The 14,704-nt window shown below is 37.7% G+C and overlaps 1 protein-coding gene across 1 annotated transcript; it reads left to right on the top strand.

The window, feature by feature from the left end:
- The first annotated feature begins 334 nt into the window (after positions 1–334).
- Positions 335–14,060, top strand: lrfn5a (leucine rich repeat and fibronectin type III domain containing 5a). The gene is made up of 3 exons (XM_052017517.1): positions 335–1,217; positions 9,175–10,585; positions 11,287–14,060. The coding sequence occupies exons 2-3, from the start codon at positions 9,195–9,197 to the stop codon at positions 12,221–12,223; spliced, it is 2,328 nt and encodes a 775-aa protein (XP_051873477.1). The 5' UTR covers positions 335–1,217; positions 9,175–9,194; the 3' UTR covers positions 12,224–14,060.
- Positions 14,061–14,704: the final 644 nt, after the last annotated feature.

Genomic DNA, 14,704 nt, shown 5'->3' with positions numbered 1-14,704 from the left:
CAATTAATTAAGGAAGACGCCTTTTGCCACAGGGGTCATTGTTGCCGCGCCACCCACACAGCCTGAAATCTTGTCAAAGTATCTCCGCAGAATTCCAGTCCTGCGCCACCTCGGGAAGGACCACCGTTCATTTGCATAGGTGACCTTTTATTTGCAGAACTCTCCCCACCTGTGACTTATTCTTATCGCCCCTTCTCCGTACTGCAACATCCTTTTTCTTTTGCCAATCCAGAAGAGAACTCCCCCCCCCCCCCAAAAATAAAACTAAGCTTGACAGCACTTCTTAACAAGTTCCCCTGAGTGGCAGTCAGCAGCCAGAAGCAGTCTGAACAAATCCTCCTCCACTCCCTCCGCCTCCTGGTCTTCCCAGATCACTCTGGATGTGAGCTTCTGTTTTTTTTTGTTGTGCTCTCTGCACAAGATCGAACCCACCCCTGCAGCAAACTTGATCAGATGCCACCATCAATGGGTGCGAGCCCTCATGTCTACCTCTGAGAACACAGTTCCGACGGTCTACGTGTCTCCGAGCTTTGTGTTTTATTGCTTGTTTGAGTACAAGCAGAATGACATTGATGTAGCGCGATGCTGACGGTCCCCGGTACTTTTCACGAGGCGAGAGTGACCGAGAGCTTTCTGAAGTCCACCCTTACGTGAAGCAAAGGGGCAGATAATGTGGTACTCGATCACTCTGAGGATCAACTCAGCGTGGAGGCTGCGCCGGGGGATGTGCTAGGTGCAACGGTGCAATTCTGCTTGCTGAGATTTGATCTGACTTTCCCATCTCAGCCACTTGATCGCTCTCACTGCAGAGACGTTTGCTCAGCTAATAAAGCAGCTTGCTTGATGCAGAGGAAAGCTGCCTTCGGCTCCCCCTGTGTACAGCAGGATAGCCACTTCGGCGCTGAATGGACGGAAGGAGCACGTCTCCGCTGTTCGCGGCGCTCTGGAAAAATGTGTATTTTGAAGTTTAACTGTGAGGATATAAGTAAATCTCTGAATTGAAGGCGTTTTCTACACATGGATGGCATTCTGCTCATGTATTTTGATTTGGCTGCTTTGAAAATGGCCCCGTTGGAGCACATCGCTACAAAAAACTGTGCATCGTGTAAATGCGATATATTTTAACACTGACTTGTGGAAATGGGAAATAGGTGATGAGAAGACACACTTACCCTGATCCTTACCTAACCGGGCAGGGCTGATGTTCGTCCTTAAAGGTAACTCTGCGTTTTCAGCTTTTTTTTTGTCATTGCTGTTTTCATTTAAGATGTGCATTTGTTTTTCAGCAAGTCCATGCTGTAGCGTAACCAGGGTTCACTTCCCAGAGAATCGATGGCTCTCTTTTTTATTGCATTGTGTTTGGTACTTGATATCTATCGTGTGCCGTTCAAGGTGCTTATGCTGCATTGCAAGGGGAAGCTCAGCCGTTAGCAATAGCTTGAGGTTTCTAACTTGGAACAGGTACATTGCAAGGTCAGTATTACCGTAAGGGTGTGTGGGATCGAGTGTGTTAACTAAATACGGTGCAGAATGTTTTCAAGTATACCAGCTGCTAAACAATGCTACCGTAGAATTGCGTTTGGCACGTTGGAGTCAAATGGATTTCGTCTGCAAGCTGCTTGGGGGAAATTTAATTGAAACGGTTTGCTCGACGGATCACCTATTACTCATGCTTTTTTCACCGAAGAATATTTGCAAACATGCTGCTGTAAAATAACGCAGAGGTTGAACTGGTATCCGCTCTTTATAGCTTCCTCGTCAAACGCCGATCTTAGGCGCTACAATAGAGAAAGAGCAGTTACTTTTCTCCTCCCGGGTTGCCTGGTTAGGTATTGAAGATAGTCCGCGAATTGCACCGAACAGCAGAAAAAACGATACAGGGGGAGGACCGCTATTTGCAAAGGTGCGGGCAAACTAAATCCGCAGCGCGATTACGTTACGGTAGCCTAAGGTAAGAATGCCATAAACATCTTTCCTCAAATGAAATGAGCTGCAAAATAAAAAAAAAATATTTGTAGTACAGTCCGGTGGTATCTAGGGCAGTGAGAGCCAGTTATGTACTGTGGAAGGCCGAGTACCACATGTGTCTGCGATCCTGTTTATGGCAAAGGTAGAAAGACAGGGTGAAGTATTTACATTCCAGTTTAAGGCGTGTTTTTGAAGTTTCTTTCATAAAGAAATCGACCAAGTTTATGTACGTGGGTTGATTTCTCGCCCGAGTTTGTACAGGTAACATTTCAAGCAAACGTTTTCCGATAAACGATGATGATTCCTTACGATAAGCAAACCGCACGAATTAACGATTATCCCTGTATATTAAAGAAAACACCATATCTTTATAGGAAGGAACATTTACAGTACATCACTTTGTCGGGTGCTCAGGATTAAGAATCAACTTCTTTCTTTCTCCGTGTGTGTGAGATGCACGGTTTGTTTTTATGGCGAGCATTGCCTAATTGGTGATTGCTTCGACCGGTGGGGGGTTGGGGGAAGGGGGGTGGTGGTGGTGGTTAACAAGGTGGCTCTGCCTCTTTGAACAAGTTACTGTGTTAATTTACTTCTTCTATGTCCCAGTTGATGATCTTTGCTAATATGGTCCAGCGATGTTTGCAGAGGTTAACAAGATCAATTGCTTCTGGATCGGCCTCATAAATGTTAAATGTCATATTGTTGCACCTGAATTATTTAAAGCTCTAATGCTCATTTGGCATGAACGGACCAATACTGAGTCGATGCAATTTTTTTTGTTGAAGGGCTCGTTTTTTGGCTGAGGTGACAAGAAAGATATTTCCCAGCCTGGAAAACAGTTCCCTTTTCAAATTTTAACATTTAACTCTTAGTTGAGGAGTCATCTGCTGTGTTTGATGTCAATACCTAATGGCTGCGTTTTGAAATAATGTATCATTGGGATTAGCAATACACAGCAAAACTGTACATCGCGCTTTGCTGCCTGGTGGTGCTAGAATTCAGGTTATACCACCTCCACTGCAAGATAAAAGAACAGTGACAGCTGAACAGTCAGGAGACCAAAAATGAGACAAGACCATTACTGCAGGAAACTTAAAAGGTGACACTATATCTATTCTATTGGAAGGCAGTTTCTAACATGCAATACATTTCATGTTAATTAATCCAGAGAGGGCAACGTGTATCAACCGAAAGTGCATCAAAACTAATCTTGATATTGTTCAATCCAAACTGTCAAATTACCTCATCGTGCCCACGGATCCACGAAGTAGTGAATTTGCATCAGTCTGAACTATCCAGTGTGTGTTACAGTTATAATCTTTTTAAATGCTGTGAGGCCTTGCATGGTTTTCTGATGGAGAATTCAAAAGAAATGGTTGTGGCATTTCTGTGGCTAATGCTATTTCAAGGCAAGCACCACCATTGAGTAAGGTGATATATGCTGACAGCTTGGTGTAGATTGCCACGTTTCCCAGTATAAATCCAAAGTGAATGAAATGTATCAGCTGCATGCAGATCTTTGTTTCTTTGTGTATTCGCTGTGGAAGTAAGCTTAAGATGCTGTTATTGTTGTAGAAACAATTCTACAGATTTAAGTGTGTAATGTTTACAGATTTGACTCCTGGTAATGCAAATATATTGAACATGCCTGTCAAAAAATTTACAGGCAGAAATGGAGGAGGAGAGCTACAATGCATCTTTTCTTTTGGTTGCACAATAATTAAACCAATTTCTGTAAAGTTAGTATCAGCATACGTCATTTTCTGGTAATACTTCAGGACTCTGGAAGGTGATTGTGCCTACATGGCTGTTACACCAATATTTTCCCTGTTCAGTTGTGATCCACCTTTCTTTCCATTTTGAACGGCCATCATACTTTCAAGGTACGATGGCCATTCAAAGCAACTTGATCCTAAATGGAACACTGGTCAAGGGACCAACCAGTTTAGCATTTATCATTGAGGTGAAGTTTTGTGCATAACCAGTTAGCAACCATACGTAGTCACTGGAATTTAAAAATGTTGCTGCAGTGCTCTCTTGGTGATGCTCATGTTATATTACTACAGAGCTCTCAAGCGTCCAGCATTATTGATGGGTGCTTGAGCTTGTTACACATGTTTATAAAGAAAAATTGGACGTGGATGCAAGCTACTTTACATTCATTCATTCTTTAACATGTCCTTGCTTTTATTTCTTTCAGTTAGTTGATTCTTTTATCCTGAGCTGATTCGTTGATGGATCTCTTAAATAATCTGTATGTTCCAATTACCAGAAAACGGTAACCCTGATATTGGGAGCCTTCTGTACTCCAAGCATCATTCCTTGAATTCTTCCAAAGCCTTAATACATTTTCATGTGTATATGTTAAAAGTACACGTGGCAATTCTAAAATGTATGTAAGTATCTGATGAAGGATATTTGGAAAATATGCAAGCAATGTGGAGTAAATGGATAGAGGATCCTTCATTCTCACAGAACTACCAACTGTTTTGAATGGATGCCCTCTAAATTTAAGTGCAACAAATGGGAGAAGACATTGACACTGCATAACTCACAGTGTGCTACACATCAGATTATTGACAATGACCTAAAAGCAACATTTTGGTAGAATTTAACCTTCTGAAATAAGGTATTTGCAATAAGTTATTTAAGTAAATAAATTAGTAAGAAAATTAAGTAATAAGTTATTTGAAAGACAGAACTTTACAGTATTCTAAGTTATTCCAAGAATATTGGAAAACTTCCTCACTATCATGATAATGATCTGTTTTGCTTTTCTGGATTTTTCATCTTGTAAATTTAGCATGTTAAATAATAAAAGAAAGCACTTAAGTTGTGCACATGTTAATATGGCAGTGAATTTTAATTTGTTATCCATTTGTGTTGCTTTTTCTTTAATTTTTCTGGACTTCTGAGAATGGAAATAATGAAATTTAGTGTGACTGTAATCACTCCAAAATGAAACATAAAGGTGATGATTTGAATCCATGTACATTAAAGTCACCAAACATGTTGATCACTGGTTGATGCGCATTTTATCAGTATGGAAATCTAAGAAGATGGATCAGAAAGCAAACAAATACCATGAGTTTGTTTAAACAACTGCAAGTCATTAGCACCTGAGATCTTAGAAAAAAATAAGCACCGTTACATTTATTCGAACAGCTCGCTAATGGCCACAAATAAAGGACAAAAATGCTCAGCATAACTTACTGCATGCTTGGCAGCATTTTGATTATAACAGTCAATGAAGTCTGATAGTAAATAATTCAAGTTTAGTCATTACATTTCATTTCATATTGATTTAAGGCAGAAAACAACATTATAGAGGGGACATTTTAGGAATGAAATCCAAAATAATACCAACAATCCTCAAATTGGACTATTCCTGATTTCATTCTAACTTGAACCTTTTTTGTAATTCAGGATGGGAAATCAAGGTCATTTGAATAACCAGGTTTTTTTCCTCATACTCACTCACGTGCAGATGGAACCAGAACCACATTACCACTGATAAGCATATCAGTGTGAAAATCTCCAGACAGATCTGTTGTGGACTTGTGGCTTGCATTTAGTGACAGCACTTTTGATGGAGTCATTCCATATCTTCCCACCTGAACTGATTTTTCTCAGGATTGTTTGATCTATCATATCAGTCTGTCATTTAGCTTACACATCATCATCAGGGAATTTCCAGCACTGTGAAATAAATTTAGCAAGCTGCAATCTTGATAAATAAATATAATTTATTCCACATTTGAAGGAATGAAAATTAATTTTAAAGTATAGAATTACAACCTTAAATGTTTATTGGTATGAGATAATATTTGGCAAATCACAACTATATAACTACCGTGAATGCTTGGATCATTTGATCTGTTATTCATAACACAGAGGTAAGCCAATGGCATCACTGATCAGTAACTAGTGTATTTTATGTGAATTTAATTGATATAAATCAACTCTGGTTCTGATTCAAATTGATCTTTTAGTGATTGCAATTTATATTGTAATTACTTTGAAGTGTTATAATAATGAAAGTCTGAGCCTAATTTTAAATAATAATAAATATGCACAACCAAAATAGGACAGACAGTTTATTTTTAAAAAGACAGAAATTAGATTTAAATTATTTGTTAGGAACAGGCTCCCTTAATTCTATCTTTCTTTGTGCTCATTAATTTGATTCAGTTAGGTTCCAAAAATAATATTGTGATCATATTCTGTTTGGTTTTTGGCATACTGTGTTCTGATACATCAAAGCAGGGTCAGAGACATCAGCTTTTCTTCTGGTGAATGTAACTATACTGAGATTAAGTACTATAAGAGGTTATAGAAAGTATTAACACTGCAGCACTAATAAACTTACTACCTTTTAAGTTGCTGCTAGCAATCCTGCTGAGTTCCTCTGAGATTGCTGTTGAGCTGTCCCATAGTATTCAAATGCTTTTGGCTGCTGCACATTTTTGAAATCATCACATTACTAATGATAATGCTAGAAAAGTTATATAAGTGTAATGAAAATTAACAAAGTATAGTGTGTATGTCTTAATGAGCATTTTAGATATTTTAATGACTGTCAATTCCCTTGCAACAATGAGCAAAAATGTTTCTTAAACCATAGACTTTTATATTGTATTCTTTCCAGTTGGTAATGATATATTAAGGTTCTAGATTATATTCAGTCCAGTCATACTCATTCTACTTAACAGTTTCCACCACTGAGTAATGATTAGAAATTTGCCACCTGATCAGTGACAATTCTGTACAGGTACTTTGACTTCTGTGAAATGGAGGATGTAAAGAAAATGTTGTGCAGTGACTTTTGTAATATAATGTTTAATATGTTTAAAGCAAACATTCTGTTTTATGACAAGTGTTTCATATATAGGATGTGTCCCTTTTCCTTCAAATTGAATTGGTAATGCCATTTCTTTGTTACATCATTTATAATTATATTAATATGCAGCTTGCATATACTTTGCAACTTTTTTGTCTAACTCACTTTTTTGTCAAGGTTTCTACTTAATGTTCTTCATAGCTTACATTGTATTAGCTACTTAACATTTATTATGGAAATCTGTATATGAACACTTATAAAGAGAACTACTTATGAATGTGAAGTTTTGACAGTCAAGATCTGTTGAAGAACCAGTTGAAAGATTTGAGTTGTTTTAAAGGAAAATAATTGCAAATGTTTCTCAGTGGCTGATTTTTTATTTATGTTTCCAAAATGTTATTTAAAAAAAAGTTGCTTAAGAAAAGAAAAATCAGTCAAATGATTAAGTTTCCCTCTTTATCTCTTTTGGATCTTGGCATCACTAAAATCAGCAAAAGTCTCTCTCAAAAATTAGGACTGCAACTACATAATTTTCTTTAACCTCAAAGTGATTTCACAAAGAATTTATCTATTTCTCTGAATTCTGGGCATGTCCTGTTTTCATAATTACTCAGCGTATATATTATTGATTACATTGAAGAATTTTTCAAATCATCCTCTATGGATTTACAATTTAATTTGTTTGTAGAAAATTTTGAAGAAAACTGAAAGCTGATTTCTCAAACATTTATTTCAGCAGATCTAATTTAAAACATGACCAAGTTTTCCATTATGGAATACTCAGACAACTTGCGTGATGAATGTAGGTGTGATTACAGGCAGCTGTTCCTTTCAATTCCATTTTAATTTTCACCAAAGATGTTAAGCAAGGTTATTTTCCTGTTTTTTTTTGAATCTTTGAAATTTTGGATTAAATGTGAGTTTTTTATTTAAATTAATGACTAAGAAATTGTTTAAACAATGCATGTTTATATGTTTTAAGAGATAATTTGGTTCTTGATGGAATTTTGTGCCTGTTAAGGATTGTGTGAATTAGCAAAATTATCAGAGAACTAAATGTCTTAAAGCAGAACATAAAAATAGGAAATGATTGCTCATAAGTGTCTGGTGATTCAAATTACTTAAATCAAAGATGAAGACAAGGCAGAGTGAGAAGGAATTGGGGTCTTCTGTCCTAAAAAAGGACAAGATAGTTTGGATTCCTCCTTCTGGATCTCCCACAAGCCCGCCAGATTCTGCCCACCATGCCATCCAATCCCAACAACCTCCAATTCTATTTGTCTGAGGAGCTTTTAGAGCAATGGAACCCTCCCCAGTTCAATTAGTATTACATACCTCCTATTTAAAGCTTCTGCAAGTCTATCTAAATCCCAAGACTGCCTTCCCAAGGCTCATTGATCTTCGAGCTACTCTCAGTGTCCTGGAAGCTGAGACTCTTGGATGTCAGGACCCTTCTTTCAGCAATTCCAGATCCCATTACGTGCTGCAACGTTTCCAGAGTTTCCTCACTTTCCCCATTCCTGCAAGCCCCTACATCTATATCCTCAATTCTGCTAATGGTCTCTTATAAAAAACCTTGTTAATACATGCCATAACATTGCCACTGAGTTGGATGGGAGATTTGCCTTTTTAATTAATATTTTTAGTACAATTCCTATTGTCATGTTCTATACCACATTTTAGAAGTAAATAAAACAAATAAAATGTAACAAAGTAAATCATTCTCTGGAGCAAATTACCTTTTCTATATGTCATTAGTTTTAATAAGCAATTTTATATTTGTTATCTGCACCGAACCCAAATTTATCATTAAAGGTTCTCAGTTGCTACTTATTTTTTTACAGGTAGTGAGATTAATAATTGACTAGGTCTAACCATGGCATGGATTCAAAATGTGTGGATCTAATCAATATTGCATTATGTTATTAACAATGTACTTATTTATATTTTCTGAACTTTTTAGATTATTGCCTTCATTTTAAGAAACTCGTTTGACAGTAACTTTCCTTTTGGAACACTGTATCTTACAGTACAAATTGTGTGGTGTATTTGTAATCTGTCATGAAGCTTATGGCAAAACTTACTGTTGATCAAACAGTTAGAGGGTGTGTAAAATGTAGTAAAGGATGACTCTTTTCCACTTGTCATCTCTGAATAAGTACCTGGTTTAGGTTAGCATTTCTCAATGACGTAGGCAATTCTCTGAACGTACCACTCAGAGAATTGAAGAGGGAATTAGATGCATCCTATTGTTTGACTACCCAACATATCAGAGCATTAACATACTGTATAATTGTGCTGCTTTTTTTATTGTATATTAACAAATAGACAACTAATGGCTTTTCTAAACAATGTTTCTTTTCCAGGCTAGTTACCCTGATTTACAATGGAAAAACTGTTTTTATATCTGCTGTTAATTGGCATGGCAGTGAAGTCACAGGTCTGTCCCAAACGCTGTATCTGTCAGAATCTGTCTCCAAACCTCGCAACTCTTTGTGCCAAAAAAGGACTTCTCTTTGTTCCACCAAACATTGACAGAAGGACAGTAGAACTACGTCTGGGAGATAATTTCATTACTATCATTAAAAGAAAAGACTTTGCTAATATGACCAGCCTGGTCGATCTTACCCTGTCAAGGAATACAATAAACTATGTTGCACCACAAGCATTTGCAGACTTGCGTAATCTACGGGCTTTACACTTGAACAGCAACAGACTAACCCAGATTACCAATGATATATTTAGTGGACTTTCAAACCTTCACCATCTTGTAGTCAATAACAATCAACTAATTGACATTTCCACTGAAGCTTTCAATGATATTTTATTGTCTCTCGAAGAGTTGGATGTATCCTATAATAACTTAAAATCTATACCCTGGGAAGCAGTTCAGAAGATGGTCAACTTGCATACCTTCAGTATGGACCACAACATGATTGAACACATCGATGAAGGGACCTTCTCCCACCTTCATAAGTTAACTCGATTGGATATGACTTCCAATAAATTGCGGAAGCTCCCACCTGATCCGTTGTTCACTAGAGCTCAGGTATTAGCTTCCTCGGGACTCTTGAACCCACCAAGCTTTACATTAAGCTTTGGAGGGAATCCATTGCATTGTAACTGTGAGCTGCTCTGGTTGCGCCGCCTTTCAAGGGAGGATGATCTGGAGACTTGTGCCTCACCTCCACATCTAACTGGCCGATACTTTTGGTCGATTCCAGAAGAAGAGTTTATCTGTGACCAACCGCTCATTACTCGTTATACGCATGAGCTCAGAGTTTTAGAAGGGCAGCGGGCAATGCTGAAGTGCAAGGCTATTGGGGACCCAGATCCCTCCATCCACTGGAGTTCACCTGAAGGCAAGCTTATTTCAAATTCATCACGAACAGCCTTATATAATAATGGAACTTTAGATATCCTGATAACGACTGTCAAAGATACAGGCACTTTCACCTGCATTGCTTCAAATGCTGCTGGAGAAACCACTGCAGTGGTGGAACTTCATATAATCAAACTCCCACATTTAGTCAACAGTACAAATCATATTCACGAGCCTGATCCTGGTTCATCGGACATTTCAACTTCCACTAAATCTGGCTCAAATACTAGTAACAGTGTTAGTGACACTAAGGCCAAGCCAGAAAAGAGGGTGGCGGTTGCTGAAACGTCATCATCATCTGCACTGATTAAATTTAATTTGCAACATAATATCCCTGGCATTCGTATGTTCCAGATTCAGTATAATGGCTCTTATGATGACTCACTTGTTTACAGGTAAGCCAGATCAACTATTTCTTCACCGTAGTTTGGAACGTTGTCAGTTAGTTCAATACTGATTTTATTAATGCAGTGGTTTATGAGGTACATTACTGGAGGTGAAATCATTGCCACATTACAGCTTCATGTGAGCTTTTGTAAGGATGTCGTCAATTATTAATGCAATGTTTTTCTTTGCACAGTAATGAACAAGCAAGAGTAGAGCTTTTATATTACTAGATTGATCCTTAATCCTGTAAAGTAATCTGCCTTATTCTGTGCATGCTGGCACATTGCAGTTCAAGGCTATGTGCAAATAGTTGGTTGTTGTGTGATGCCACTTAAATAAAACTGGGAAAAAAAAACACTTTGGATTAAGATATTCAAAGTCAATCAGACTGTGACTTCTTCGGTAATTGATCTGTTAACCTAATGGTTTGTTTGCATGGTATTAACATTTTGTTTTTGTTTGCACTGGGAATAATATCAGAAATTGTTTGTATGTGTTTTTTTTAAGAAAGTGGGCATTCTGATAATGTGGTTCACAGATCTGCCAGTGAGGTTTGATAGTTCTGTCAACACATTTGATATTAGCCACATGTCAACTACAACTGCATGTTACTTTAAACTTACAATTCTAGTAACAAATATAGTGTTTTATGCTAATTAAGAAAAGTGTTTAACAGTGTTCTAATTTTAGTCCACATATTGTCCTTCAGAATGATTCCTTCCACAAGCAAAACGTTCCTTGTTACTAACCTGGCTGCAGGAACACAGTATGACTTGTGTGTCTTGGCAATCTACGATGATGGCATCACATCTCTGACAGCTACTAGGGTTGTTGGCTGCATACAGTTTACCACAGATGAGGATTATGTTCGCTGCCATTTTATGCCCTCTCAGTTTCTGGGAGGAACCATGATAATTATAATAGGTGGAATTATTGTGGCTTCTGTCTTGGTCTTCATTATCATACTTATGATTCGATATAAGGTGTGCAACAATAATGACTCACACAAGATAACAAAGGTCAGTAACGTCTACTCTCAGACAAATGGAGCTCATTTGCAAATGTGTGGTGGAATGTTTCCTCACTCAAATTCTAAAGTCATCATGGGACATGAAGAAAATACACAGTATCAGAAAGATCCCAGTACAGCCAAAACATCAGATTCTCTTGTGGGCCAGGACTGTGCTACTGCTACCTCCACCGTGCCACCTGACTGGACTACAGGTGTTACTACATCTCAAAAGCTGAAAAGAAAGGCTGGGCCAAAGTCAAGTGTTGAAACACCAATGGAAGCTTTCACCAATGTTGAGTTATCCAAAAAGAAAAGGGAAAATACTGCCATTTTACACAAGCCCTCTTGTGCTCCAGTTTCTTTGAAAGAGACTCCCACTTTTAGACGAGCACAATCCAAGCCCATCAAATACCTTACTCTGCCAACTGAAACAAGCAGAGCTAAGCGGAGATACTCGCTCAATGGAGATTTATCAGAGTATCATTGCTATACTCATTCACAAAATATTAGCAGCCTGTGGTCAAAAAGAAGCATGTCCATGAATGGGATGTTATTACAGTTGGAAAACTCTGATGGTGATAGTGGGAAAGCCACCTTCTCAAGTTCTGAGTGGATAATGGAAAGCACCGTGTGACATTTTACATGTTACAATGAAGGGCACTGCCTTGTAAGAGTTTTGGAATTCTATGCTTGTCTTTCTGTTTGATGGCATTTCCAGCAAGGTGGTAATGAACTGGCTCTCATGCATACAATTCTTTAACAGAAATCGGCAGCACTGAAAGACATGATGGTAAAGCATGACTTTGCACCAGTGCCTTATCCTCCTTTAGGATGGGCTTTCTGGTTCTGGAGTATGTGATAAATGAGTGAAAACATTTTCACAGAAGCCTTTGACCGAGGAAATATGGTTTCCTGCATCTTAAAGAAAAAAAAAGCCTATTTATGGACTACTTAATAAATTGATATTTTTTAAAATTTGAGCTGTATGTTTCTTTCCAGTGACAATGGTAAATGCCTTTCATTTTCAGGCAAATGCTGTACAGATAAAACAACTCTGTGTTGTTATGTTGTGTACAATAAAGGATTAAATAAGTATACTCGGCCAGTGTTAGTACAATGAATAGCTGTTATATGTGCAATTAGGCAGAGCCTGAAAATTGTGGTTGCCCAGTCCAGACTGGTGGAGATACTTCATGCTGCCAGCCAGGTAATCTAAAATGATTGAGTTTTCATAATAAGGGTGCCAGTGCTGTATCAGAGAAAAAAAAGTAATGGTTGTGGTAATGTAATCTTTGCATTTAAATCAAATATTCATAGTCTGACTACCACTCAAAGGAGCCATTAAATGAAAATACTGCCATTCAAAGAAGCTGCATTAAGGCCAGTGAATGAAATGTTTCAACTGGTTCTAATGCTATTTTTGTGAAATTATCCTAACACAAAAGTGCACAAAGAACACCGCATACACTAGAATCTGCAAAGAAGCTGATAAACAGATTTATTTAATCCAACACCAGACCAAGCATTCAAATAGAAAGACATTTTTACAAAGCACATTACTTTAGTGTGATGTTTGAGGAACCCAACTGCTAAAATCATTATTCACCTGGTAGAGATGAGTAATTAGACAGCATTTTAGATTAATGGGCTGATGTGATCTGAGCTAAAAACCCAGCCAAACTTGATCATAGTTCTGAGCCATTTAATTACAGGGATAATTTCAACAGTGTTAATGAAAAACTCTGTGCCAAGTTGTAGCACAGTGGCACAGCTAAAAGAGCTGCTGCCTTGCATCATCAGAGACCCGGGTTCAGTTCTGACCTCTGGTGCTGTCAGCGTGGAGTTTGCATATTCTCCCTGTGACCGTATGGGTTTCCTCCAGGTGCTTCGATTTCCTCCCACATCCCAAAGAGGTGTGATATGAAAGGTTAATTGGCCAGTATAAATTGCCTTTAGTGTGCAGGTGAATGGTAGAATCTGGAAGGAATTGATGAGAATGTGGGAGAATATATTTATAAAAAAATGGGATTAATATTGGATTAGTGTGAATGGGTGGTTGATGGTAAGCATGGACTTGCTGGGCTGAAGGGCCTGTTTCCACGCTGTATCTTTCTATGACACTAAGTTTTTCCTCAAGTGTGCGATTATATTTCTTGTGGAAAACAAAACATGAACATCGGTTTTTCAAGAAATACAAACAAGCTGGCAAAAGCCTGGTTGCAGTCCAGATCACATCTAGCTGACCCAGTTAAAGAGGGTTTCGACCTTGAGTTGTGCTCACTCTTATTATCCAGTAATCATTTCTAGACTCCTTTTAACATATGCAATTTGTAAAAATTAAAGTGATGCACACATTATATCATGGCTTGACCTAACCTGATAAAACACTTAAGATGGTCAATCTATCCCAGGATTTTACAAGGAGTGTTTTCTAGAATCATGCAGCAGGTTTACAATGGATCTGGTTTTATTTTATCAGGAAGGTTTACCCACCCCTGTCAAATTCACTCATTTCAATAAAACGTATAGCCTGTTTCTATGTGTTTCGCTCTTTGAAAATAAACTTTAGATATTTAAATTGGTTTGTAAGCTGTCTTAATTTTTGCATTTGCCAACTCTTCTGGTCATGGAGGCTAAGCTGAACAATGAAACCTTTCAAATGGAACCCTCATGTATTGAAATGAGCTCTGTCTGTTGATGCCATCACCCCAGGAAATGAATTAATGATGTAAACTCAAAACCTCAGGAGACCAACTGTCGATAAAGTCATTCTGATATCTGATGGTTGTTAGAAAATACTTTCACTGTATTTTTCAGTATTTGAATATATTTTCTTTTGCGCTTGGTGTAACTTCAGTCATTTGAAGTTTAAATGTTTTCCATTCTATTGCAGAAATATGAATTTTCCATTCATTTTGAATCTTGAGGTAAAATCTCAACAATGTACAATCATACATTCTATTCAAGGAATAAATTAAAAGATGTATCCTTATTATACTTTAATTTGAAGCTGATCCAATCGAAGGAAAGGGCTTTAAATATTTTGTTAACTTATTTTCAAGAGCAAGCCCTGCAGTGAAATTTCCTCTCTGGATTTCTGCCCCAATCTCTACTG

The sequence above is a fragment of the Pristis pectinata genome, chromosome 1, assembly GCF_009764475.1.
Source record: "Pristis pectinata isolate sPriPec2 chromosome 1, sPriPec2.1.pri, whole genome shotgun sequence".
NCBI classification, from domain to species: domain Eukaryota; kingdom Metazoa; phylum Chordata; class Chondrichthyes; order Rhinopristiformes; family Pristidae; genus Pristis; species Pristis pectinata.
This window is presented reverse-complemented; position numbering and strand designations above follow the sequence as displayed.